At 46.0% G+C, this 26600-nt stretch overlaps 1 protein-coding gene across 1 annotated transcript; it reads left to right on the top strand.

Annotated features, from left to right (window-relative positions):
- The first annotated feature begins 3 nt into the window (after positions 1–3).
- Positions 4–25815, top strand: basp1 (brain abundant, membrane attached signal protein 1). Its single transcript, XM_069511516.1, has 2 exons — positions 4–376; positions 23138–25815. Exon 2 carries the CDS (start codon positions 23154–23156, stop codon positions 23805–23807), a length of 654 nt encoding a protein of 217 aa, XP_069367617.1. The 5' UTR covers positions 4–376; positions 23138–23153; the 3' UTR covers positions 23808–25815.
- The last annotated feature ends 785 nt before the right edge of the window (positions 25816–26600 follow it).

The raw sequence follows: 26600 nt of genomic DNA, 5'->3' as shown, positions 1-26600 counted from the left end.
CGTGAGACACTGTTTGATCACCAGAGAAACGCGCGTCACGCACGTCCTCTGGGGAGACTCTTCTTTTCTTCATCTTAGAATAAACGTCGAAGAGAATATTCCAGAAATAAAGAAGTCTCATCATCTCTGACCTGAAACACTTTTCTGTTCGTTCTGCTCAGAACACTTGGATCGTGCATCTGCTCTGCGTGCGTGCACACACTGCATGCGCGTCTACGTGCGCGCGGGTGCGTGTGCGCGCAGGCGGAGGATCGCTGAGGAGAGCCGTCGTGCAGCAGGAACGAGCCGCCAGGCGCGCAGGAGAAGCCGCAAAATAAAATCCCAGCAGCCGCTACCTGGAGGAAGCAGAGGGAGCGAGTGCAGCTCAGAGTCCGAGGTAAGAGCCTCCTCTTCGGCCAACTCTCCTCCTTTTCCCCGAAAAACCCGCTGCTGCTGCAAGTTATTTATATATTTTCATCCCTTTTGTCTGTTCCCATGCGTCCGTGTGCGCAGCCAGGGCGCACGGTGCGTGGCTCCGCGGCGCACGGACCATCCTCAGACCGGATGAAAAAAATAACTGAGAATTGATCAATTCCACAATTGTTCTTCTTTCCTCCATGTTTCATCAGGAGAAGAAGGAACGAGCTTTGAAAAGGGGTGTGTACAGTGTGTGTGTGTGTGTGTTGGTGGGGGGGGGGTGGTGGCACGCGCCTCACTCATTCTCCTCATTTTCACTTCTCTGGATAGAAACTGTCTCCTCGCGCGCTCTGATTATCGATCGTGATATTGATTATTGATGAGGGATCGGTTCTCCTCGGGTGTGACGCGCACACGGAGCGGGTTGTAATTTCCACTCAGTTTGACCAGTTTGAGAAATGAGAAGCTCAGCTCCACCTCTTTGTCTGTGCGGAGGTGTGACAGCTCGGCTGCACGCAACTGGCGACACGCACGTGCACGCACGCGCACCCGCAGCGTCTGTAACCAGGTTATGTCATGATGATGAACGGATGAATCCATATCCATGTACTTTTATTAGAGGAGGATGGGGGGGTGAGAAAGGGGTGATGGAGGAATGGGGGATGTGTCTGCACCTCCCTCACCTCCCTCACCTCCCTCACCTCCCTCACCTCCCTCCATCCATCCATCCCTCGCTCCACACATGTTCACATCCTCTTCTCTCTCCGCCTCGATGTGATTCCTGCAGCGACTCAAACTTTATTCGCCATCATCCGTCGGTTCATTGCATGGTCCTTTGTTTGCCGCGGTACGCATGCGCAGTGGGTGTAGGGTGTGGATGGGAGAGATGCCACCTTGCCTGTCAATGGGATGAAGAGGAGGAGGAGGAGGGGGAGGGGGGGGGGGGGGGGGGGGGTTAATTCTCTGTTTATTTGTTGATTCAAAGACTAAAGAAAGGAGGTGAAATGAGCTGGAGTGTGTGTGTGTGTGTGTGTGTGTGTGTGTGTGAGTGTGTGTGAATGAGTGTGTGTGAGTGTGTATGAATGAGTGTGTGTGAGTGTGTGTGTGTGTGTGTGTGAGTGTGTATGAATGAGTGTGTGTGAGTGTGTGTGTGTGTGTGAGTGTGTGTGATGTATAGTATCAGTGGATCGATTACTGATTAGTCGATGAATACGATTTTAACAAAGAAATATTCTGATGAATAATTTCTCAACTGACCTGTGATGGAGTTTTCTTCCCATGATGCATTTGGTTGTCTCCCAGTGATTTGCTATAATGATATATATAATACATGTACTTGTATCACAGTACATGATTACCCCTCAGTACTTTAGTTGAACTGCAGTATTTTTGAATATTCTACTTTTTTTTAAACCCTCTCGTAATCTGCTCTATAATTGGGTTTCATGTCATTATTACTCACACTGTGGTTCGTAGTTTGTGTGTTGTGCTCAGTGAGCGGTGTCTGTGAGGAGTTTAACACAACACAAACACACAAACACACACACACACACATGGCGGCGGAGGTGTTTCCAGGGGACGTTCCAGTTACGTTCCACTTACGTCTTCTACAAAAAACTAAATCCCAGACTTGTCATCAGAAGTAACTCGGCTCTAGAACTCGGATGAATTGTGAGTTTGCGTGTCCTTCTGGTGACGCTGTAGTAATGTGTCCCGTCTGTCTGGCTGCTGATTGGCTCACATAACTCCAGTCCTGAGTGCGTCCATTCATCCTCGAGACGAACAGCGGCCAGAGGAGGAGTGAGTCATCACCACTGTCGGCTTCTCCAGGTGTGTGTGTGTGTGTGTGTGTGTGTGTGTGTGTGTGTGTGTGTGTGTGTGTGTGTGTGTGTGTGTGTGTGGCCCTTTCTCTCTCTTGCAAACACAACTCTGTCCTGTGTCTTTATTGAATCACACACAAACACACACAAATATGTGGACAAAGAGTAATTGGGGCCATAAGAAAGATGTCCACATACTTTAGTCCAACAGAAGCAGAGGTAGTTAGTATGAGACAAACACAAATAGAGAGAGGGCGAGCGAGGGTCCCCTGTGTGTGTGTGTGTGTGTGTGTGTGTGTGTGTGTGTGTGTGTGTGTGTGTGTGTGTGTGTGTGTGTCTGCTAAGCCTGAAACACAGTCTTTGTCTGGGATCCAGTGAGTCATGTGATCAACAGGATCATGATCATACGGTGCAGCGTCTTAATTAAACCATCAGTTTGCGTGCGGCTCGTTTTCTAACAGCAGAGGAGATGAAGCGGGACAATGGGAGGCAGCAGCTGCTGTGTGTGTGTGTGTGTGTGTGTGTGTGTGTGTGTGTGTGTGTGTGGAGGAGGGTGGGGAGTGGGTGCAGCTGCAGGTTGAGTCACCACTGCTGCTTCTACAGTTTCTCTAGTTTTAATAGAAAAAAGACGAGAGTGAAAGTTCGGCGTTAGCGACTTGAACTTCCATCAAGTGACGTGATGAAGTCCGACTCTGCTCCCACACATCCCTCTGTTCTCGCTGCTCCCTCCATCCTCCAGCCGGAGTCGGCTCTGAATGGACACGTTCAATCTCACGTTTTCACCGTCGTTGTGACGTCCGGCCTTGAGGGGGCTCGGGGGGGGGGTTTGGTACCGAAATCCGGTGTCAGTCAGATCCTGGTTTCTACGCAGCTGGTCCCTTCTCCACCGAGGCAGTTTGATCCTGACCCAGTTTTAGTTGCTGCCTTGCTTTTATTTTGAAAAGGTCTGAAGCCCGTGTTGAAATTACACACATGTGAACAGTAGAAAAGAAAAGTCAGATTCATTCGATGAACAATATGGAATCTTCAGTGCAGATAAACCAGGTAGGATGAGCACTGTTTAGAAGAGGCTCTGCACACAAACCATAAGAACTGACAGAGTTTGAGGACGAGGAATAATTCTGAAGGATCAACACAAGAGAACAAAATCAGACACACACACACACGTCTACAACACACACTGAAGGAGTGAACTTTATAAATACATGTGTGTGTATGTGTGTATATGTGTGTGTATATGTGTGTATATGTGTGTGTATGTGTGTCACAGTGGGAAGTCTGAGTCGAAACAGAAGTGAAACGTTCTCTGGTTCAGCTCTTGACACTGATGTTTTGTTTTGAAAGTGTTAGTTTACATGTGTTTGTATTTTTCTGCTCATTCAGTGTCGTGCTCATTGATTCTCATTGATTCTCACTGATTCTCATTGATTCTCATAGATTCTCATTGATTCTCACTGATTCTCACTGATTCTCATTGATTCTCACTGATTCTCATAGATTCTCATTGATTCTCACTGATTCTCACTGATTCTCATTGATTCTCACTGATTCTCATTGATTCTCATTGATTCTCACTGATTCTCACTGATTCTCATAGATTCTCATTGATTCTCACTGATTCTCATAGATTCTCATTGATTCTCACTGATTCTCATTGATTCTCATAGATTCTCATTGATTCTCACTGATTCTCACTGATTCTCATTGATTCTCACTGATTCTCATAGATTCTCACTGATTCTCACTGATTCTCATAGATTCTCATTGATTCTCACTGATTCTCATTGATTCTCACTGATTCTCACTGATTCTCATTGATTCTCACTGATTCTCATTGATTCTCACTGATTCTCATTGATTCTCATTGATTCTCATTGATTCTCACTGATTCTCACTGATTCTCACTGATTCTCACTGATTCTCATTGATTCTCATTGATTCTCATTGATTCTCATAGATTCTCACTGATTCTCACTGGTTGTCGGTTCCCTCTCCGGAGCACAGCTGCTGCTGCAGACGGCTCTGCTCTGTATTGAAGGAGTTTGGGTGAACTTCATGGAAAGTTGCTCTCGTCAGCAGCCGGTTGTTTCGGAGCAGCTGGCGGCAGAGAGAGGACGTAAACGTGAAGTGTTTCATCCTCTAAGAACATTTGCAGTTTCACACTCTGAAGTTGAAAACACTGTCTGGATAGAATCTGTCCGTCGCTGCAGCGCGCCGGGTCGACGAGAACGAGGAAGTTGGATGTTTGGTTTTCCTGTCAACGGAAGCGTGACACAGTGAAGTAAATGACAGTGAACTTTTCTAAAAGTTTATTTTGGTTGTGTCGGTCCGCTGAGGGTTCACAGCAACATGGTCCTCAGCTGGTTCCTGAGGTTTGATATGAGCTATAATCAGTTACTGAGGGCTGACGTCTTTAGACTTTAAATATGATTTAATTCAACGTCTCCTTCAGTTTCTGCAGCCGACTGAAAACGAATCCACCTCCATCGTATCAGGGTGATGATCTACAAACCAGATCCAGGATTAGAATCCAGCAGAATCCCAACACAAGGACTCAAAGCTGCATTGACCGTGCGTCTTTAATAACAGTGCAGTTCTTGAACCTTCCATGCTGAGGTTGCTTCTCCTGCAGTGTTTGCGTGGGTCGTCTCAGGCACTCGGGCTTCCTCCTGGTCCCATGCATCTGTAGGTGTGAATGTCATCGTGGACGCTCTGTGTGTCTCTACGTTGCCTCTTCCAGGAAACGAGCTCGCTGCTGAAAACATTTGATCAATCGAGTGAATAAAAAAACCCGAAAGTTAATATTAGACTGGAGAGCACAAGCAGTGTAAACAGCAACTCTTTACAAATCAGCTGTTAACTCCGTCAGCGTGTTTGGCCAAAAACAAATGAATGCAGTTGTGTTTAAGCATCAACAGAAAAGTGGAAAAATCCCAGAGAGCGTATCTTTTAACAGTTTGAAGACAAAAGAACGTTTTATCGGCTGCATGAATGTTGAAGCAGGAGCTGACGACCTCAAGATAAACACTAAGTTTACAGACACTGAACCCGAGTGTCCCGGGGTTTGGACGTGTCTCGCAGTCAGTGTTGCTACAGCAGACGTGATAAAACATTAGTAGATGTGGCGTCCGGCTCCTCCTCGTGTCTCTGCAGGAGGTTTCACAACGTGTCCTCGTCCTCGGCAGCTCTTTCACTATGAGCGCCATCTGTCACATCGCTCCTCGTCCTCCAGGAAATTACAGCTCCAACCGAAAGAGACGACATTATCCGATATGTGCCTCTGTGGGAATGAACTCCGCAATCGCAGCTTCGCTCTCTTCGCCGAATCCCAAATCCACCCACGAGTCCTCGTGGACGTGAAATCACAACGACAAAGAGCCAATCAGACAGGATGTCTCTCACCTGTCCTCTTATCTGTGGAGGAGACACAGTCCAAACATTCTGATGTTTGTGAGATAATAAAAATCAAACCATTTATTTCAGACTTGGGCAGAAAACCTGCACCTGTTCTCGTAATGATCGGAAAACAGATTATGAAATATTACGACGAGCTGCTCACAGAAGGTTCATTTCATTTCAGAACTTTAAAATAAGAAACTCTGGATTCTGCAGATTTGAATGTTTTTTTCTATGTGATTCTGTGATGAAACAAATTAATGTTGGTTTTAAAATCTACATTTATTTGTGGTGACTCAAAACGCCACCTAGTGTTTCAAACCGTCTCGAACCCTTCAGGTTCAATGTTAACGTGAGTCGACACCTTCATATCATTTTATATAATATTTTAATTTTCCAATTTACACGGAAACCAAACCTGTCAACCACGATACGACCTTCCTCTGACATGTCTGACGACCTAGATAACTGGTTTGTTGTGTGTGTGTGTGTGTGTGTTAGCGTCACTTCACACTAAACACTAAACGGAGCAGGAGAACTCAAAGTACGCAGCTTTCCTGTTTTCACAAGTCTGGACTTCTGTGGAGTCGTTTGTGATTCTGTTGATCATTAACAGCTGGAATGTCCTGAATGGAACGCGTGGTGTGATTTAAAGATCAATAACAGATTGGACGTATCGCTTCCTCTGAACAACACAAATGACCAGTGTGAAGCTGATGACGTGAGGAGATTAACAGAGGAAAAGTAAAAAGCAGCTTCGGGATTAAAGAACTGATGAATAATAAGCAGGCTGGGTCTTTTGTTTTTCTCGTGGCAGCTCACTAAAGAAAAATGAGAATATAGACACGTTTAAAAACACATTTCCTGAGCACAGTGAACACATGGAGCCTTCATCAACCTCTTCACCCCCCTCTGGAAAAGTTGGAGCGCTGCCTCGAGAACGGTGCCGGCGCTCGTCACTACGTGGATCTTAAAGAGCCGAGAGACGCGGTGTGAAAATAACGAGATGGTACAACAGAGTTTAGACTCGTAGGTGCTCGGCCTCCTCGCGTCTGTGCTGCAGTCCCAGTTCTGTCAGCTCCCATCGACCGAGAGAAAACTGACGACAAGGAGGAAATTACGAGAATGTCTCTCGCTGGATGGTTTTTTTTCTTCCTCAAGTGCGAGACGTGATCAAGGGCCTGTCGGAAACACTCGGAGATGTTCGTGTGTGAGGGAGAGAGTCGACAGTGAGGAGGTGGATGTGTGTTTTCATATCACAGTAAGGAGCTGACTTCACTGTCACACTGTGAACGTCAGGGTAAATGCATTTATTCAATATTTCCCTCAAATTCGTTTTAATATTTGTTAAACTGTTTTAAAATGAATAATTCGTCAGTTTGTTTGAAATATAAGTGACTGAGTGACACGTGTGTGTACAATCACACACATGTATGTATTTATGTGTATACGTATGTGCACATTTACATACATACATTTGTTTTACATACATACATGTATTAATCTGTGTTGTTCCTGTTAAATAACTAAGTCTCATCAGATACCTCACAGAAAGACAAATTCCCCTCCGTGCGTCCAGACTTGATGTTCCCCCACGTCCTCAGTGAGTCCGTCTGCGTGGTGCAGGCTAATGTGTTTGTCTTGGCTCTCACCCCCCCGGCTCTTTTTTTTAGGGTTAGCTGGAGTTCAGAGACGACTTTGTCCCATCTCGTCGTCTGGCCTGCCAGCCAGCACTCACTCCTCACACTCTCACTGTCTCACTGTTGTGGCTGGGGACAGCGGACGCCCGCCACGTCCATTTTAGATCCAGCGGCGTGTGGCCATGAGCTGCAGACTCACTGGTGGCGGAGGTCAGACAGACCAGTGGATGAAAACATGGCCGGGTGTCTGGAGTCTGCGGCTCTGGTTCCTGGTTTGTTGGGGAAAAGGATCCAGTCGTGTTGTCAGATCTTCTGTCTGAGGCCAGTTTTAAAAGCTCAGTCCAGTTTCTGGTGCCGACCCCAGTTTCCTCTCTGCGGTTTGAGCTCTGACGGAAAGACGGCAGGGGATTGTAAACAAAAGTCACGTGACTCGTGTCCGGCTGGTTTGGAAGCACAGAACCAGGCTGCAGAGATTTGCTTCCTCTCTTTTAGATTTTCATTTATTTTATATTAAGTGACACGGACATCAGCCTTTTGACCAAACACACGAAATGATCCAGCTTTTTTTGAACTGGTGATAATTGGACCTCATCAGGCTGTTAACGTTCTGAAACCGTGACATCAGTCGACAGGAGAAACGTTTTTATCGATGAGAAACCGGGACGTTGTTGAGGTCCGACCAAATGTGAACCCGCCGTGACGTCACCCGTTGCTTTGTGAGCTGCCATTTGAGTTGAGTGTGTGTGTGTGTGTGTGTGTGTGAATCCTCTGCCTGTGAACTCGCTGCCTCCTTTAAACGTCCGTCTCTTTCTCTCCCGTCACACAGCAGATTTATGGGGAGATATTAACGGCGATTCCTGGGAAGGTGCTTTATGTTTTCCTGTGCGCTCGGATCAAGCTGTTAGAGCGGATCATAAACATTGCAGAACAGTCCCCAGAAAGCAGTCGAGAGTTATGACCTCCGTCTGCGGGGCTTGGAGGCCGGAGGAGGCTGGAGACTTTTAAAACAGACGGCGTCGGCTGGTGTCCTCAGGTCTGACTGAGTCACATTGTGAGTCCTGCTAAACTTTCACTGTGCGACATATCAGAGGTCGTGTTTATTTCATGAAATTAATAAAATGGAAGTAGAATTAGAAGCAGGACGTTCACAGAGGACACTGTCGCTGTGTTGCATTTTAAAACAGGAAGCTTTTCTTCAGCTGAGAATGACTCAGCTACATTTCACTTCCACCTCTAGAGCTGCAGAGTTTCATGACTATTTCAGTCTCGTGATGGTTTCAGCTGCTGAAAATGATTCTTCACAGGAAGTGCATTAAAGTCGGCGAAGAGCTCGAGGAGGCAACGGAAAAAGCTGCATTCGTGGTGTTTCCATTAAAGCCCGACTCATCTTTAACACTCACATCAGTTTCTGTGTTAAAGTAGAAATGAAAACTTTTATTTCACAGATTAAAGAATTCATAAAACATAAACTGTAAGATATTAAACCTCAGTTCCATTTCTTGGATAACGACATCTCAGGAATCATTTTCCAACTACAAACTATTTTGGCTGTTTCAGTATTTTTACTTCCAAAACCTTCATATCAGTCGCTCTCTAATGCTAAATGCTGAAATAATTCTCCCCCATCTTGATAAAAACGTCTACGGTAACTCTGCTCTACTCTTGCAGGTATTTGGTCAGAGTAGAACGTGCAGAATATTTAACCAACGGTATTTCTGTTTCTAGTTTCAAATCTGAATCTGTGGTTTTTCCTTTGCGCCTGAATCAGACTCTCGGATCTGAGCTCCAGCGTTCAGCAGTCGAAAAGAAGAAACGATGTTGTTTTCCGTCCTGAATTAAAAAGTTCAGTCAAGTAAGAAACCATCAACCAAACCCGACGAGTCAATCTCGAGAGATATGGGCACATTTTGCAGTTAATGAGGCGAAACATGCAAAACCACCAAATCCAATTCCCCATCAGAGTTTGTTGTTCCGTTCCCAGAAGTTTCTCAGAAATATCACTCGGCTCGGAGAAATCCGCTCTGCTCACCGGCGCGGCCCTGTGGAGATATCGATTGATGTCGGACCACGTCTGGAGGCCTCCGATGCAAAGAGGACGGTGCAGGACGCTGGGATGGCAGAGCTGCTCGTGGCGTGTGCTGGGCTTAGAGCTGCAGTGCTATTGATTGACACCAGAGATAGAGCTGGAAGACAAAGGGAAGAGATGCTCGGCTTTAGAACAATCCCCCGGTGGCTCGAGCAGCAAAATGGAGCCTCCGTATGTGTGATTGTGGACCTGAAGCATAAATTACTCCACTGGAGACGAAAGAAAATCTCTGCACACTTTACTTCTCTGAGTAATTAATGATTGAGTGAAACGTTTCAAATCAATCACTGATTATGACGATGTCAAATACAGAACAACAAGTACACAGGTGCCCGGGCCGACGAGATGAAATGCAGAACAGAAGTAAGAACAGGGAAGGAAACGTTTTACCTGTGAAACAGTTCACATCAGGGAACACAAATCTCAAACGGATCAGGATCGATGCATCAGTCAGTCAATGGATCTGTATCCTCTTTCCACACATGTCCACCCTGCAGCCTCGGAACAGTTCGGTTCATCGTCGGTCTCTTAAATCAGTTCAACTAAAAGCTCAATAAACCATAGTAAGTCAACACACAACGATAAATGATAAAAGTAATTCATCTAAATAAACAAAAACCAATATTTAAGGGTTAAGGTGTGAAATGCTGTTTGACATCTTAACTTCCTCATGTGGAAAATCACACGTGTAGCAGCAGTTTGCATGTGATGAACATATTTTTAACAGCGTGATGATGTTGAGCATCATGTAGTTTACGTCTCGTTGCTTCACATCTGTGTGTGTGTGTGTGTGTGTGATACAGGACACAAGAGGGAAGGCATCCAATCACACTGACGAGAACACACGTATGTTATTGACAACACGCAAACACGGCGGAGAACACAGGCTTTAGATCTCCACAGAAGGTCACATGACAAACAGTGGCGATGACTCACTGCTTCATGCTAATGGTCTCGTGTTAATTTGTTTTGTTCGTGTGAAAACCTGTTTGTTGTTGTTGTTGTTGTTGTTGCTACTTCTGGTTTTTAAAAAAACAAGATGGCGCCGGACAACATGTCAAACTGTTGCTTCAGAACGGCACAAAGCACCGGGTGACGTGTTTCAACCGAGGCCACAGGTTACCGCCAAGTCGACACAACACCACCATGTTGTGTCAGAAACGTCTCAGAACACCCAGCATTCCCGGCGGGCGGGCGGGCGGGTCTCCTCGTATAAATTCAGTAGAGCCGGCGAGAAAAGATGCAGAGACGAGATCCTGTGAAAGAACACGGCACATGAAGATCTGTGTGCGTGTGCGTGTGCGTGTGTGTGTGTGTGTGTGTGTGTGTGTGTGTGTGTGTGTGTGTGCGTGTGTGTTATTGGCAGGAGCTTGTGACGGAGTGGAAGATAGAGTCGCTGTCACTACAGTTTGAGGCGAGTCCCTTTGAAATGACGAATACATCCACCCTGCGTCGTCTCCGTCTCCATTTTGGCTCGTGGTTTGTGACGTGCACTTTGTTGCGGCTTATCTTACACGTGCACCTCAGCTCAAAATGGCCGCCGCGTGGAGCGACCAGCGCAGGATGCTGTAAGGCCGCCAGTGAAGCTCCGTCATGCAACAGGAAGTCATCAGATATCAAGAAAGAGGAAAAACATCTAGTTTAAGATTTCTCATGTTTGGTCGTGTTGGACGCCCCACAGCCGCTGAAACGAATCATCGAAGCTCAACATGGCGTCCTGAAGAGACGCCGGTCTATAATTAGAACGCACAAACTGAGGAGAAACCAGACATTAAACGGTTTCTATGGAGATGGATGAGTTTAGAGCCACTAATTTTCATCCTTGTGTCCTTGTAATACGTTTTTTATTGTAACCATGACGACTGAAGCTCAGCGTACCTGCGGCCGCGAGGGAGACGCTCCTGTCGGTCGTACCAAAGCTTCAGGGTCAGTTTGTGGTTGTTCACGTTAACCCGACCCCAGACCACACACACACACACACACACACACACACGTCCACCTGGCGAGTGTGCGTCTGATCTGACAGGGATCATCCATCAGAGGCACGTTTGCTGGTTCTTCAGTGAGTCCTTCACCGGGCTGAGAAGGACGTCCCGCCAAAATGAATATTTAATGGAGAATGGTTGGTGGTCATTGATATTCCTCGGCCTCTAATCTGCATCAACAAGCACCGACTGCTTTTCATTATCCGGTGCCATCTTCTCTTCTCGATGTCCCACTCGACTAATTGATAGATTTGCAGCATAAATTGTGGAAAATGAAATCCAGAGCAGCCCATGTGTGTATATGTCTTCAGCTCTGTGTTAATAGCTGTTAAACTCTTCCGCTTGTGTTTGGTTCCGCTCCGACAACAGGAGACAACATTAATAAACTGGTATTAAAAATAACCGGCGTTGGCAGGTTCCCTCGGTGTGTTGGCTACACGCTGCCGCTCTGCTAATTGAGAGGATTCAGAGTGTCTTTGACAGGCTGAGTGGACTGCAGTGCTTCGCATGATTTAGTAGAGGCAGGGGCAGGTTGCCAGACCCTCAGCGTTCGCAGGGTTGGCAGCATCCAGAGCTGCACTCAGAGGAGAAGTCAGCGAGCGGCTCAGCGCCTCAATCATCAGAGAAATGTTCCTGAGTCACCGCGTGGGCGTCGAACTGCTGATGTCGTCTCACGGTTCATGGTGAGGTCAGCAGGGAGTTTTTCATCGTTGACATTTATTTGGTTTCTCGTCACAAGAAGATTTTTTTTGTTTAAAAGCTGCACAGAGAAATATTTCGTTTTAAGAATGTCGTGTTTTAGCAGAAAACCTCGCTGGACTCTGCATGAACGAGTTTTATTGATGTCAAATGTTTTCACGCTGTCCTCGGAATGTCCATTCCCCCCCCCCAGCTCAGTCTGCTGTGATTGGTCAGCTGTGTGTGTGTGTGTGGGCGTGACAGATTCAAGGAGCTGCAGCTTTATCTCCCTCTCGTACATTGACTCCGCCCTCGTCTCGTCGTAGCAGGTTAATTACCTGAGACGTTGGTGGTTTTTCACTCTGGTTCTCCAGATGAATCTGTTTGATTCTTCTCTTTAAGGAAGACGAACGTGTTTTTATCTCCAGGAACTTTTCAGCTTCCATGGGAGGAAGTGGAGACGCACCATTCCATCTTTATTTACGTCCCCCGATGTTGGACGGAGAGATGCTCACCTCCGATGGTTAATAAAGTTTAATACAAACAATCTGAACACAGCAATAAATCATCATCAACACTCAAACCTGATATGAATTCTAAACGTAATGATTCGTAGTTGTATCCACTCTAATATCATACGTGTCGTGTTTCTCGCTCACAGCTGATGAAGCTGTTTCCAGGAGGAAACGTTCTGCTTCATGTGGACACGCCCCACTTTCTTTTCTCACAGCGTTTCCTCAGAGGATGTGAGTCCTCCGACGACTCTGCTGCTATTTTTAGAGAAACGATCTGGGAACATGCACGGAAGTTTAATTTTCATGAAGTGGTAAATAAATGCTTAAGTGCTTTTTTATGGGCTGTTCTGTGGCTCTGACAGTTCGGAGGCTGCTCATTAAAACATTTATTTCCTTTATTTTTCTTCCGTAAAAGAGAAGAAGCGTCTTCCTTTGTACAAATAACTGAAGGATGTGAGTTTATTTATTTAAAGCGAAACTCGTCCAGACAGAAGCAAATGTTTCGGCTTCTTCTCCAGAGGATGTGAACGTTTCTAGACTCAGATTGAATCAGAGTTCATCGAGTTCACGACGACATGGAAACTTGTTGGCTGGTGTCCGGGGTGACGGCGGCTCGGCAGCCTCTTCTTCTTCGTTGTGGTTGATTCAAAGACAATAGAGAATCACAGTTGAACTTAATTGTTTCTAGTTGTCAATAAAATTTGTGATTCAAAAGCTCTGCAGCCTCCTCGTCTCTCCAAGTTGACGTCTTCGTCTTCTGCGGCTCGTCTTCTTCATCACAGATATTTGGATATTTCCTCTTGTTGCAGGTTCAGTTTCACCTTTATATTCTGTTCACTTCTCTGAGTCAGACCACACTTAACTGGAGTTTACTTTAAAAGCTACAGGTCTTTATCCAGATTTCTCTTCAGGCTTTAGTTGAACTTCTCAGTTTGAGGTTCAGCTGCTGATCGTTCGTCTGTAATGATGCAAATAATGTGTGGGAACATTTTTTTAAGATAATGGAGTGTTCAATATAAAACTGAAGGACTTTTCAAAACGGGAAAGTTTAATTTCAGAGCGCTTCGACCTCGACTGGTGGTTTCTGTTTTGCTGCTAATAGACAAAACTGTCCTTGATTTGAAAGTGCATTGTTTTAAAACCACTTCAGAGACGAGGAGGAGATAAAGTTTATTAAACTGCTGAATAATGAGATCCACACAAGCAGATACTCCACAGCGCTCCGACTTCGGAACGCTGTGAGGTGGAAGTTGAGAATCACAGTATCACACGTTCAGTCCTGGATGTTTGATGCTTAAGAGGCAGAGACATATAGATTTGAAAGTTTCCTCTTTGTTTCTGTCATTCTGTATTTTCTGAACCAGAAACACAAACTCCTCGGCTCATTCATGCATCCAGCGAGGACACCCCCCCCCCCGCAGCTTCTAGTAGAGCGTGCTCTGAATTACATGTTTTCTCATAAACAAGTGATGAGTCATGGGTCGGTCTACAACCGACCCCCCCCCCCCACACCCCCACCTCTTTAAATGGAGGAAACTTCAGGTTTAACCCTGAGTTTTCAGCTGGTTCACTTGTTACAGGGGTTAATCTGCAGGATCCCGACAGGGACCAAAGAGTTGTGGCGACAGGAAAAGTGAGAAATAAGAAATGAAAGCCGATTTCTTTTCAGATGAGTAGAACGGTTTTAAGTCTCATGATTGTAAATGAACGTCTCAGTCTGACTCATCACACTTTGACTTCTTCTCTCTGCTTCAGACGAGTAAGTAGATCAAATCCCTCGGTTTGTTTACGGACCAGTTTCACTGGAGCTGAACATTTCTCACTGCACTGTCTCTTTAAATGTCGTTGGTTTTTGTTGAGTTTGAATTCTGCGACGCAGGGCCCCTTCGTGTTTTCTTAAAGGCAACCTTGAGGCTGATGGATGGCTGTGTGTGTGTGTGTGTGTGTGTGTGTGTGTGTGTGTGTGTGTGTTAGCAGTGAGCGGAGGTGCAGGTCAGAGGTCACATATTTCTCAGAAACACTTTCCCCGTTTCTCATTAATAAACATTGTGTGTGTTTATCTCCACGCACATGAGCCAGAATGCCTTGTGTGTGTTTGTGTTTGTGTGTGTGTGTGTGTGTGTGTGTGTGTGTGTGTGTGTGTGTGTGTGTGTGTGTGTGTGTGTGTGTGTGTGTGTGTGTGTTTGTGTGTGTGAGTGTGTGTGTGTGTAAGCACATGCGTCAGCGCTGAACCTGTGGCCTCCTGCAGAAACACACTGTCACACTGACGACTGTAAACTGCTCGTTATGTTTCATGGTCACTTCCTGAACTTAAGAACACGTTAAAGTTCTCCACTCTCTCTGTGTCCAGTTTGCTCACATGGAGGAGGCAGGGTTTCTGATCCTGCAGCCACCAGGGGGCGCTCAAGCTGCTTAGGCTTCACTTTTGACAGCTGTCTTGTCGTCCATCTTTATTTACATGTTAGAAGCATCATCTGGATAATCCTGGTGTTCACACGACTCGGCGGTTTGAGAGCAGCTGAAACGGAGAAGTTTAGAAATGTTGTTTGAAAACTGTGCGTGTGGACGTCAGTGAGTGTGTGCATGTGAGTGTGTGCATGTGAGTGTGTGCATGTGAGTGTGTGTGTGATCGGTTCATTGAGAGCAGAGAACAAACCGCAGCAGGTTGACAGAGAAACGTTTAATTCGCTGCAGGCGGTTAATAATTATCATCGTCAGTTTTTAAAGACAGATCATTTCTGCAGCAGTGAGCGCTGGAGTCCAACGACCGAGCTGCATCAGGGAGAATATCGCCACGTTCGTTCATGCACGCACATCGGCCATGCGTGATGAAGCTTCGAGGTGGTCGTCAGCTGTTGGGTTCACGTCGTCGCTAATGACTTCAAACTGCTGCTGCACTGCTGAGCTGAGAAATCGCTGACTGAAGAGGATTGTGTCCTCACGTCTCAGAGGTTTGAGAAATGATGTCAGGAATTTAGTTTTTATAGACAGGAGGGGGCGCTCTAATAGCTCCTGACATGAAACCAGAGATGTTCTGGTTCTGACGCTGAGCTTCATCAGTCCCTGGTGTTTTTAGAGTCGAGTATGATACAAATCAAATTAAACTCAATTTTCACTTATTATATATCAGTTTGAATTTATATCAGTTTGAATCCCCAAAAAATATTCTCTACCCTGATAGAGGAAGTGACCTGTTCCACGTCAAACACTGAACGTCCGCTTCAGGTTACATATTTACCTGTGAGGTTTGTCTCATGGGTCAAACACACACACACACACACACACACACGATTTGAAAGATATTTACGAGTTTGATTGTGAAGTTGATGATGTATTTCGTTGTTCTCAATCCTGCAGAATGATTCAAACCTGAGATCAGGTTGTTTGACGAGTTCGGGGAAAGTTTGGTTCCGTGTTGCTCATGCGTTCTTCATTTTCTACTTCCGTCCTCTCGGTTGGACTCAATCGACGACAGGAGTCCTCTCGATTAACCAACAACACCCGAGCATCAAATCAAATGTGCACACGTCAGCAGATTTCAGGTCATATTCCGGATCTGAAAAAAAATGGCCCCGCCTCCAGGATCACCAGTCACACACGCTACCAGACTGCAGCAGGAGTGCAGGCGTCTGTCCACAAAGCTTTTAAAGTTTGTTTCATCCAGATAAAATGATCTTTTCCCAGAAATCACTTCCTTTTGTTCACGGCTCCAAAGCAGCAGCTGCATTGCGCTGCCACTGACAGTCCTGTTTTTAGAGTGAGTTCCAGTAAGGCAGCGTTAGATGAAGCTCACTAACATGTGAAACGACGATGTGACACAAGACTTCAGTTTGGAGAAGTTTTCTTTTTCAGATAGAAAATGAAAGAAGTTCTGTGTGATTCAGTCTCTGTATCATGATCATCACTTCATTCAGTAACACACATCTGTTAGAATGTTGTTTTTTAAATCTGCTGTCAGATCTGAGTATTTGCTCATTTCGTCTTTTAGAAGCGAACTGAGGATGTTTAGATCCTGAACTGATCTGAGGGAAATTTAGGATCATTATAACAATCTTTCATTTGTGGCTCGTTGGTTGGACAAAAGAAAGGAAGATGAAAACGTCCCCACGAGGTGAGAGCTATAAATAAACCGGATGTTTTAGTGTTTCTGTTGTGAAAAGAAGGAAAAACAACTAGAACCCATGATTCCATGTTCAGTGCCTCTCCTCGCTCGCCCTGCTGCATCTAACGCTCGCTCTGCTCAGGTGGATCTACGTCTGTTCTGCACAGTCAGCGTTTTCCCCTGAGACCAAATGAAAACTCACACCTGAACTCTCAACGTGAAAGAACCCCGTCCATGTTTTCCAGGCTGAATATAGATCCCGTACAAGCTGCTTCAAAGCCGCAGCGTCTCTGTCGCTGCCACATCCATCAGCGGAGTGTCGAGGGTTTAAAGTTCAGTGCCGGGTCGATTTGCTGTATTCATGCAATTCACAAAGAACTCAGGAGTCAATACGTCATCGTGCATATTTCTGAAGATGGATTGAGGACGCTCGTCACCTCCGAAAGAAAATCATTGAAGACTCATTGACGTTTGAAAGCGACAGACGAGTCAGATCGATGTGCAGCACGTGAGGAGGCCTCCCCATCGTTTGAAAGCTTGATGCTCAGCCCCACTCGTTCGCTCCGTCTGGATAAAGTGACGCAAGCATCTGCACAATGAACAGAGGTTCAACTTCCCACTCTGAGAAACAAGCGTTTGATAATACGGGACGATAAAAAGCCAGCTAACGGAACAAACACAATTCAAATGGAACTGGAGCTCGTTGTTACGCCGAGTTCACGTTGAGCTTAGTCAGATGACGTCTAGACGCCACCGAGGAGAAGAATTAAGGTAACTTAGGAAGTGCGAAGGGAAAAGATGAGATCGTTGGAATGTGCACGATTAAAAACATGTCACATAGAAAATCCTCAGGACCAAGGTCATGGAAACCTCATACGAGGGCGTTCTCGTAAACGTAAACACCTCGAAGGCTTCTGTAGCATCTGTGTCTCTTCTCTGTATTTTTAGAAGTTCATGCGCCTGCAGGACAGACAGACGTCTCTGAGCTGAACGTCTCTCTTCTTGTTTCCATGAGGCGTCGTGAGCTCTCTGAGTTCAACGACATATCTGCAGTGATGACTCCTGTGTGATGATCTAACCACTTACTGAAAGTAAAAACGGACCCGTCAGCCAATTAAACTGGAATGCAGCGTGTTGATTGGTCAGGGGACGTCATGATTAAACGTTACAGTTGCGTCCTCAGATCGAACTTCACCAACATGTTGCGACAGCGATTAGGCCTCATTAAATTAGCGCCATGTCCCCGAGGAGCCGCCGGGCGAGTCGGTGCGTGCCCCAACACGCAGCTGCTCACTGGGATAAAAGCTCGGCTCCTGTGGCTGATGGAAGTTTTATTAAAACCTGAGATCAGTAAGACTCAAACTGAGAGATGGAGAAAAATAACATATTGTAGTTTCTGACTCCGTCCAGACGAACTCATCTGAACATGTTTCTGAACCGAACCCACAGAGGTGGCCCTGACCCGCTTCACTCTTCTGTTTTCTGCGGACGATGAAGCTTTTAGAGACGTTTTGTATTCAGAAATAAAGAAAAAGGTCTGAAAGCGTCTCGCTGGCTTTCGTCCCCGCCGGCTGCGTCCTCGGACTCATAAGCAGCAGCTGAACACACAGCGGCTCTCTGTGGTGGCACCAGGCTGATCAATAACCATTTCCATCCCACCGGTTTTCTCAAGCTCTGTCAATTTGGGGATTGATCCTTTAAACGCTAATGTGTGTGTGTGTGTGTGTGTGTGTGTGCACTATAACTTTGTGTAGATCACTCCCTAGCTATTATTTCATTTGTGGTGAAAACACGTTGGTGCTTCACAGATATTTGTCGTCCATCTTGTTTTTAATTTGCTGCTCCTGTTGCTCCCGAGTCACACGATGACGACCTTAGCGTCACACGGTGGAAGAGACCGCCGTGCTCTCTCTCTGCGTCGTGAATTGTAATCGCAGCTTTTTGGTTTGAGGCTAAAATATAAAACAGTGATGGAGAGAATACTTCAGCATCATCTGTGGTGCTGATGTAAGAATTCAGAGCAGCACTGTGAGACTCTCTGCTCCTCAAACCTCGGCCATGGACTCCTGGATCTGTCATTCGCCGCCTCCCAGCCCCCAGCATCCTTTGCTCCACCTTTTTTCTCTAAATGCAGAGAGCTGGTGTGTGTGTGTGTGTGTGTGTGTGTGTGTGTGTGTGTGTGTGTGTGTGTGTGTGTGTGTGTGTGTGTGTGTGTGTGTGTGTGTGTGTGTGTGAGAGAGATTGGGCCAGATTTTCTGCTCCAGTTTTCCTGCCCGTCCACTCAGCTCGCCGGCTGCAGGAGAAACAGACTCGTCTTAAATCATCCAGCTGGAAGTGCAGCCTCGTGAATTATAGCCGTAGCGTTACATTCACGCTATGAGCGCTGGCGCCAGATACTTCACCTGAGCTACTGAACCACGACTCTGTGTTCCCTCACACTCCACCGCTCTGCAGCCACAGAGCTCCAACGACTGACGACACAGACTTTAGTTTATGAGGAGTTTGGGTCTCGGTGCTGTGACTCTGCTGCTTCCTCACGTCTTGAGCTGAATCCAGGTTCAAAGTAATCTGACCTGACACACAAATTGCTCGCCCGTTCACGCGGCCTGACGCGGTTGACGAGACGTCGCTCTCTGGCGTCTCCTCGGGTGTAAAGCTAACAGCTGACCTGCAGGTTTGGTGGCTAGCCGTTGCCCCCTGCCTCCAGTCTTTGTGCTAAGCTATGCTAACCATGCATCTTGAGATCTACGTGAAGCTTCACAGTTCGACGGTGTCATTTAACATTTGTTGAAACACAGATTCACTGAATCTGACGTGGAAAACAGGACAACAGGAGGTCAGAGCGAGGACTTTGTGCGTTACCTAATTTATCCCTAATTAATTGGACAGTTTTGAACGAGCGCTGCTGTGACACAGATGTGCAGGATTATAACATCGGAGCGTGTCTGGTAATTACTGTGTTAACTTTGGAGCAGATTAAACACGGGGGAATAGGTTTGTTTGTCGCACTTATGCTCACAAGTGTGTCTTTGTACGTGTACTTAAGCTTTTGGTTCTGCTGTTTGTTCAGTTATTGTTCTAAATATTAAAACTTTGTGTTTTTGTGATGAGAACTTTCTCATGCAAACTGGACTTTTCCTTTTTTTGTGAAGCCGTCGTGTTGTGACTCTGACAGCTGCTGTGTCACGGAGGTCGGCTGAAGAAGCGGGTGACTGAGCACTGATTCAGTGTAAAGCTCCTCCATCCAGGCTGAAACTGAGCGGCGGGCAGCAGCTTGTCGTGCTGCGGCTGCAGATCAGTTCTCCGTCAGTCTGATGAGGCAGAGCTGTCTTTAAAACACAGTTCAGTGGGACGCAGGAGCTGAAACTGCTGATTTGATCCTCAGGCTGGAGTCAGAATGAGAAAGTGTCCGTCAGTGACTCTGTGAAAACCTTGAAGATCCATTTTGTCACTTTTATGGGAAGAACAAACTTATTCACAACGTATTCAGAGTTTATTCGACAGACATCAAAATGTTCTCCTCCACGTGAACCATGTCAAATACGGAATGTGTCTGAACAGCAGCTGTCAGCGAAGACAACAGGGTCAGGGACACTTTGAGTCTCCATGTTGTTTCTCCTCTGGGAGCTGAGGCTGGGTGTTTTCTTCACGTGACGAATCAGTGGAGGCTGAAATCAACCAATCAGCCAGAGGTTGTGGGCGTCTACGTTTCCAAACATCTCGGTTTCTGCTCGTTCAGACTAAAACGCAGCCCCGGAGTTTTCAGACAAAAAAGGATCGAGTAGCGTTTCAGACGTCTCTGTTCGTCTCTTTAGCAGAAGAAACGTGGAAGTCAAGTGTATCTGTAGCAGAGTTGATGAGTTTTAAAGTGAAAACGTTGTTGTGTGGATGTGGCCTCAGTTTAGATTTGATTTAATACACATTTGACTACAGAGAATAAAAACTGTAAAATTGAAACGACAATGTTCAATATGAAGCTGGAGACTGTGCAGTGTTTTCACTGTGAGGCCCAAGAAGAAGAAGAAGAAGAAGAACAAGAAGAAGAAGAAGAAGAAGAAGAAGAAGAAGAAGAAGAAGAAGAAGAGCTCTTTTGCAAGTGCAACAAATAAAAATCTTGCTCATCCATGTTCTTGATTATTGTATTATCAGTGCTCCAGCAGCTGCTCCTGCTCTTTGCCGTCAGGTCGATTTTCCAGCAGAGCGACTGTGTCCGAGCCATGTGGAGGGGGGGGGGCAGTGACAGCTTTTCACCTTTAACATGTCATCTTGGATGGCAGGAACACAGAACCGGCCAGGCTCGGCCGGCCGCTGCTCCGAGGTCGGGGATTTACCGAGACGCCGGGACCTCCTGGAGACGTCCATCTGCCCGAGCAGAGGGACGGGAGACAGGGATTACAATGTGACCCACAAAAATGTGCTCCGAGGAAACGGAGATCAAATATTTACAAAGAGAACGAGGCATCTGTGCAGAGAGGACTTCATTGTGATATGTGACACAGTTATCAGGGTGCGACGGGAAAGAATTCAGTCTGAACGAAACCAATCAATTCACAGACTGAGCTGAAAAATGTCCAACACCGAGTCAGTGGAGGAGCGAGGCTTCATTTTACCCACGGTGGCTGTTTGATGCAGCGTCTCCTTCGTCTGAATGGAAAGAAAACAATTCATGAGTACAAATCAATTCAAACGTGCATTAATTAAGAACTTTAGCCCCGGAGAGTATGAACAGTCAAGTTCAAGCTGTTTGTAAAAGTACATTTTACGAGATGATTGTCGATTCTAGATGATTAACTCAGCAGCTTCCCGTGTGAGGGCGAGTCGATGGGGAACAGAAGCAGCAGCTGAACCCAGTGGAGCTCATGTTGCTCCTCAGCAATGACGATGCCTCTGAAATGAAGTGATGCTGGAGGTTCACAGCTTGCGGAGCAGCCGTCCTCTGTTCCCCCCTGGTGGCAGTTTGCAGGTTAGATCAAGTCCCAGAGCATTTTCTCCAGGTTGTGTCGGCCCTGCCCCGGCTCTTCAAACACTAGAACCACACGCCCAGCAGCGTCGGCGTGCCTTTGCTTGAAAAGCAGCCATTGTCTGCCCAGATGATTGTGAGTCATTGTTCTGGCAGCACAAGCCGGCAGTCAAATGATGTGATGCAGCAGAGGGACCTCCATTGTGGCTGGTGTAAAGCTGCGGCAGGAGCGGCGGCCCTGACAGATACCGACTGTTGGACGCTCCGGGGACTTTTGCATGAATAGTGGAGTAATTCACTCGGTGGCGACGAGGTGATTTGCATTTTGAGTGGATTCACTGCCGGCTCTGTCCCATTCACACGGCACAGGACTCTGAGAGTATCCAGCAGAGTGGCTCTGTGGTCGGTTTGTTCAGGTTTCACACATTTTACATCACCTTCCTTCTTTTAGCACTTAAAAAAAAAAAGATCTATCGGTGTGAGTATTTGTACTCTGGGATGTTCGAGATAAATACCAATTCTCAAAACAGTCCTGTGTTTGGTAAAAGTACCCAGTGTTTCCCACAGTACAAATGAAGTGAACGTACGTGCACGTAGCGAGTGACAGGTTCACAGACCAAAGAGTGAAGAAGTTGTTGCATGGGAGGAAGTACTGCATCGATGCCACAGAGGGAACTGTGTGGACGGTAAAAATGTTAAGGGTCATAGGGCGAGCAGCAGGAAGTTATTGGAATGACTGATTGAGAAAATGAGTTCTGTGAAGAGCAGTGAAGACTGTAGAATTCCCTCTGAGTGATTGGGTTTATAGCAGACGTGAGATTGATGCTTTTTCCTTTCGTGGCACTTTTAGACGACAGAATTCAAAACACACACACACACACACACACACACGCACATACACACACACACACACACACACACATTACACCGCCAATTGTTCTTGGCAGTTTTTCGCATCAGAACTCAATTTAAAAACAACAAATTGTTCCGTTCTCGAGTCTTTGCTCCTAATAAGCCTGATTTGTTGAGTTATTGAAGTCCTCTCCCCCATTGAGTCGACAGATGGTGATGTCGATGAAAAAAAAGCTTTGTCTGAAGGAGAGCCAGCAGTGTGTGTGTGTGTGTGTGTGTGTGTGTGTGTGTGTGTGTGTGTGTGTGTGTCTACCTGCTCATTGACTAAATAACGAAGCCAAGAAAAAAAAGATCTAAAAAGAAATCAATCCATTCTAGTGTCTAATCAGCTGAAAGATCTTTGAGTCTTCGTTCCTTAAACTTTAAAACCACTGTCCGCTCACTGTTTCCTGTTCTCAGGCTCATCTGTCAGAATCTGAGGAATTTCTCTCTCTGAGGTTCAGGTTGAGAACTTTCATCAAAATGCAAAATGATGTTTCTCCACAATCGTGCGGCTACAAAAGAAGAAGAGACGCTTCACATGTGCCCAAGTTTTATTTTTCTAGAATGTCTTTGCTTCCAGTTGCACATTCTCCTCAATGAGTGAATTAACAAATCAAACTCTTTATTTTCCAATAATACTGAATGTTTTTTCTCTTCGGTTTCAGAAGCCAGAGATACAAAATGGGAGGCAAGCTCAGCAAAAAGAAGAAGGGGTACAACGTAAATGATGACAAGGCCAAAGACAAAGATGCCAAAGCAGAGGGGGCCTCTGCTGAGGAGAGTGAAGCTCCGAAAGACAACAAAGATGAGGGCCAGGCTGCCACCGACGCTAAGGAAGTAGCAAACGACACAGCGGCCAAGGAGGCGCCGGCGGCAGACACCGCAGCGGTCAAAGACGAGGAAAAGAACGCAGCTCCCGCCGCAAAGGAGCCCGAGAAACCTGCCGCCAACGCTGAGCCGAAAACAGAGGCGCCGAAGAGCGCGGAGCCCGCCAAGGCCGAGGAGAAACCAGCCGCCCCCGACCCGGCCAAAGAATCGGCCCCTGCCCCCAAGGAGCCTGAGGCCAAGGCCGCTGCTCCCGCCCCGGCGTCCGAGAGCAAAGATGAGGCCGACACCAAAAAGACTGAGGCCCCAGCGGCACCAGCAGCCAAAGCCGAGACGGCTCCCGCGGCCTCCCCTGACCCCAAGCCCACAGAGGCGGCGGCGCCGGCTCCCGCACCGGCAAAGGAAACCGCCGCTGCACCTAGTTCAACACCAGCCGCCGAACCTCCGGCCAAGGAGGCGAACGCCACAGAGGCACCAAGCAAGGATCAAACCGTAGCAGTTCAAGATTAATGGACAGCTTCTTTTCGGAAATGAAAAAATAAAGTTCCTAACTCAACGACGATGAAGAATAAAAAAAAGTGAAGAAGAAATTAACTAGCCCGCCCGTATTCTGATAATAACAATAATGATAATAATTGTAATGATGAGGATTTGTTGAATGAGGAGGACTGGAGCAAACACCTGGAGAAGTTTTCCACCGCTGCAGATGATTATTGCTATTATTATTGTTATGTTTTATTCTATTTTTTTCTGCTGTAGTATTTGAACTTTGATACGAGTCTGTGTCGGCTTCACCATCACATCCATCACACCCCCTCGCGCGGTCCAGAGGTTGCGTCTCGACGGTTCTCACGTGTCCTGCTGCTCTGTGGACGTCACAGAATCTAAATTTGGGGAAACTGATAAGAAGGAGTTGGTGGAGCGGTTTGAGAAATCACTTCTCCAGCTGGACGTCCACACTTCAGCTCCTCCCACTCCTCCTCCTCCTCAGAGGAGTGTCGTGCCCCCCCCCCCCCCCAGGCTTCGTTTGTGTTGATTCTCACTTTTCTCTCCCACTTTTTTTTCTGACGCCTAAACTTCTCAGAGGAGTTGACGTTTGTCGTGAGGACGGAGAACGTCCAGGCTTTCTAAGACATTTTGGAGGTTGCTGAAGAGCTTTGCAGAGAAAAACACATTCTTAGACATAAAAAACAGTCATAGGAATTTTTCTGATAAGATTCTAGATTTTGTACTGAAACCCTTAGGTATATTGTAATGAACTAAGTGGTTTTTTAACATTTGTAATACGCTAATAAAACCTGCGAAGCCTCACTGAAGAGATGTCTACGATGTTCTTAGAAAGCTGGAAATCTCTGATCCTGCACCTGAAGACAAACGATAAGATTTGTTTTTCCAGAGGAAAGATCCTCCAGGCACGTGACGTTCAGGAGCGTCATCATCGTGTCGGTAGAAAACAGACTCAACTCTTAAACTCTTTCCTGCGACTGTGCAGTTTCACGGCAGAAACCAAATCCTTCGCTCGCTGAAGTAAAAATGAATCAGTCCTACATCATGTCCCCAAATCCAAACTCAGTTCCAAATTAATCAAATTTGAGAATTAAATGATGAAAAAGATTTTGAGATTTTATATTTTACAGATTAGTTGAAACATTATTTGCTCATAAACTAAACTCAACCCCTCTCTTCTTTAGGTTCCCTCACCTTTAATCAAATCCACAAACTACTTTAACCAGAAAGTCCGTCAAACCTCCGCCAAGGCCCGACAGCTGCATCCGATCACACTCCCAGTGTTAGAAACTCAAATATGTCTGATTATTCAGATCAGTGAAAATATCTAGAGAATATCCAGTTTCACAACGATAGAGAAAGAGATTTTTAAAAAATCCTGGAGCCGCCCCTTTGTTCCTCTCATAAATTTAACGAGATCTTTCTTGGCCCATGTCTCGTCAGTTCACACACACACACACACACACACACACACACACACACACACACACTCACACACACACACACACACACACACTGGGGTGAAATCATGAGCTTCTTGGCGGAGCTGATAAAACCAGTGGAACCAGTTTCATGTGCGTGTTGCAGGAACGTCAGTGAATCCGTTTTTCCTCCATTTTGAATCAGTGTCGTCGGTCGGAGACATCGGCAGCCCCATCTACTGTGGTCCACGTTTCTGTGGCAACCATACGCCACGCCGTCATTATGGGATGGAAGAGCCTTGCACACGAAAGGCAGCCTCTGATTTTCATGCCTCATTCGTTTTCTTTACTTTTTCCAGAATATATATATATATGAAATGTACAGTCAGTGCATGTACGCAGCAGTGGAAGATGAGCTGTCAAGAAAAAGGAAAGAAGGAAGGAAGGAAGGAAGGAAGGAAGGACTCAAGCAGCAAAAAGACATTTTTGAAATAAAAAGCACAGGAGGAACGACAGAATGAAAGAACAAGGAAAGAGAGAAAGAAGAGAAAGGAAGGAGGGAAAGAATTAAAGAAGAAAGGAAAAGAAAATCTGGAGATTACAAATTAAACCAACTGACTTTCATACTCTCCACTGTTGCGTACATACATGTGTGTGTATGTGTATTTATATATATTAACTCATCTCTGCCATCACACGTTTCAGTTCCATCCGGTGACTCGCAGCGTTTTCCTCGCCACACTTGTCAAACCGTAGCAGAAACAAACCCTCGAGGAGCGCCGTGCGTCGCCTGGTTCATTTTCTCTTCTTCTCTTGACTCGGTGAATTGCATGTCCGTGGTTGGGTGAACCTGTAGTCCTGTCTTTTTGGTCAAGTGGAAAAAATAATAATAAAAATAATAAAAAAAAAGATTCTCAGTCTCCATCCATGGCAACTGCAGTCGATATTTTCATCCCATGTTTCACCGCCGCTATCTCCACAACACACGTCCATTCAAACTAACAAAAAGATGATATGGAAATTGATGCATTCAAAATTATATGTACTTGTATAAATGGTGCAACAGTAATAAAATATAAGAAATTGACTGAAACTTCAGGAGGAGTCAGTTTTTTTTCGTGCACTTCAAATCTTATTTAACTGCTGACGGACCTGTCGGGGTCATAGGTCATAGATCCCCAGAGGGAGTTTCTGATACGTGAACATTAAAACACAGAACAATCTGTTGTTTAGGTTCATTATTCTTAGATTTGATTGTTCCACCATAGTTACGTCCTGTTTTTATAGAAAATATGTCAAAACTGTATTTAGATCACAGAGGGAATGAGTCACACATGACACCCAGTGGCTGGGGGAATTATGTTTCCACGTGGTC

Source organism: Paralichthys olivaceus, chromosome 16 (genome assembly GCF_024713975.1).
Source record: "Paralichthys olivaceus isolate ysfri-2021 chromosome 16, ASM2471397v2, whole genome shotgun sequence".
NCBI classification, from domain to species: Eukaryota; Metazoa; Chordata; class Actinopteri; order Pleuronectiformes; family Paralichthyidae; genus Paralichthys; species Paralichthys olivaceus.
The sequence above is the reverse complement of the archived record's forward strand: the minus strand, read 5'-3'. Positions and strand labels throughout refer to the sequence as shown.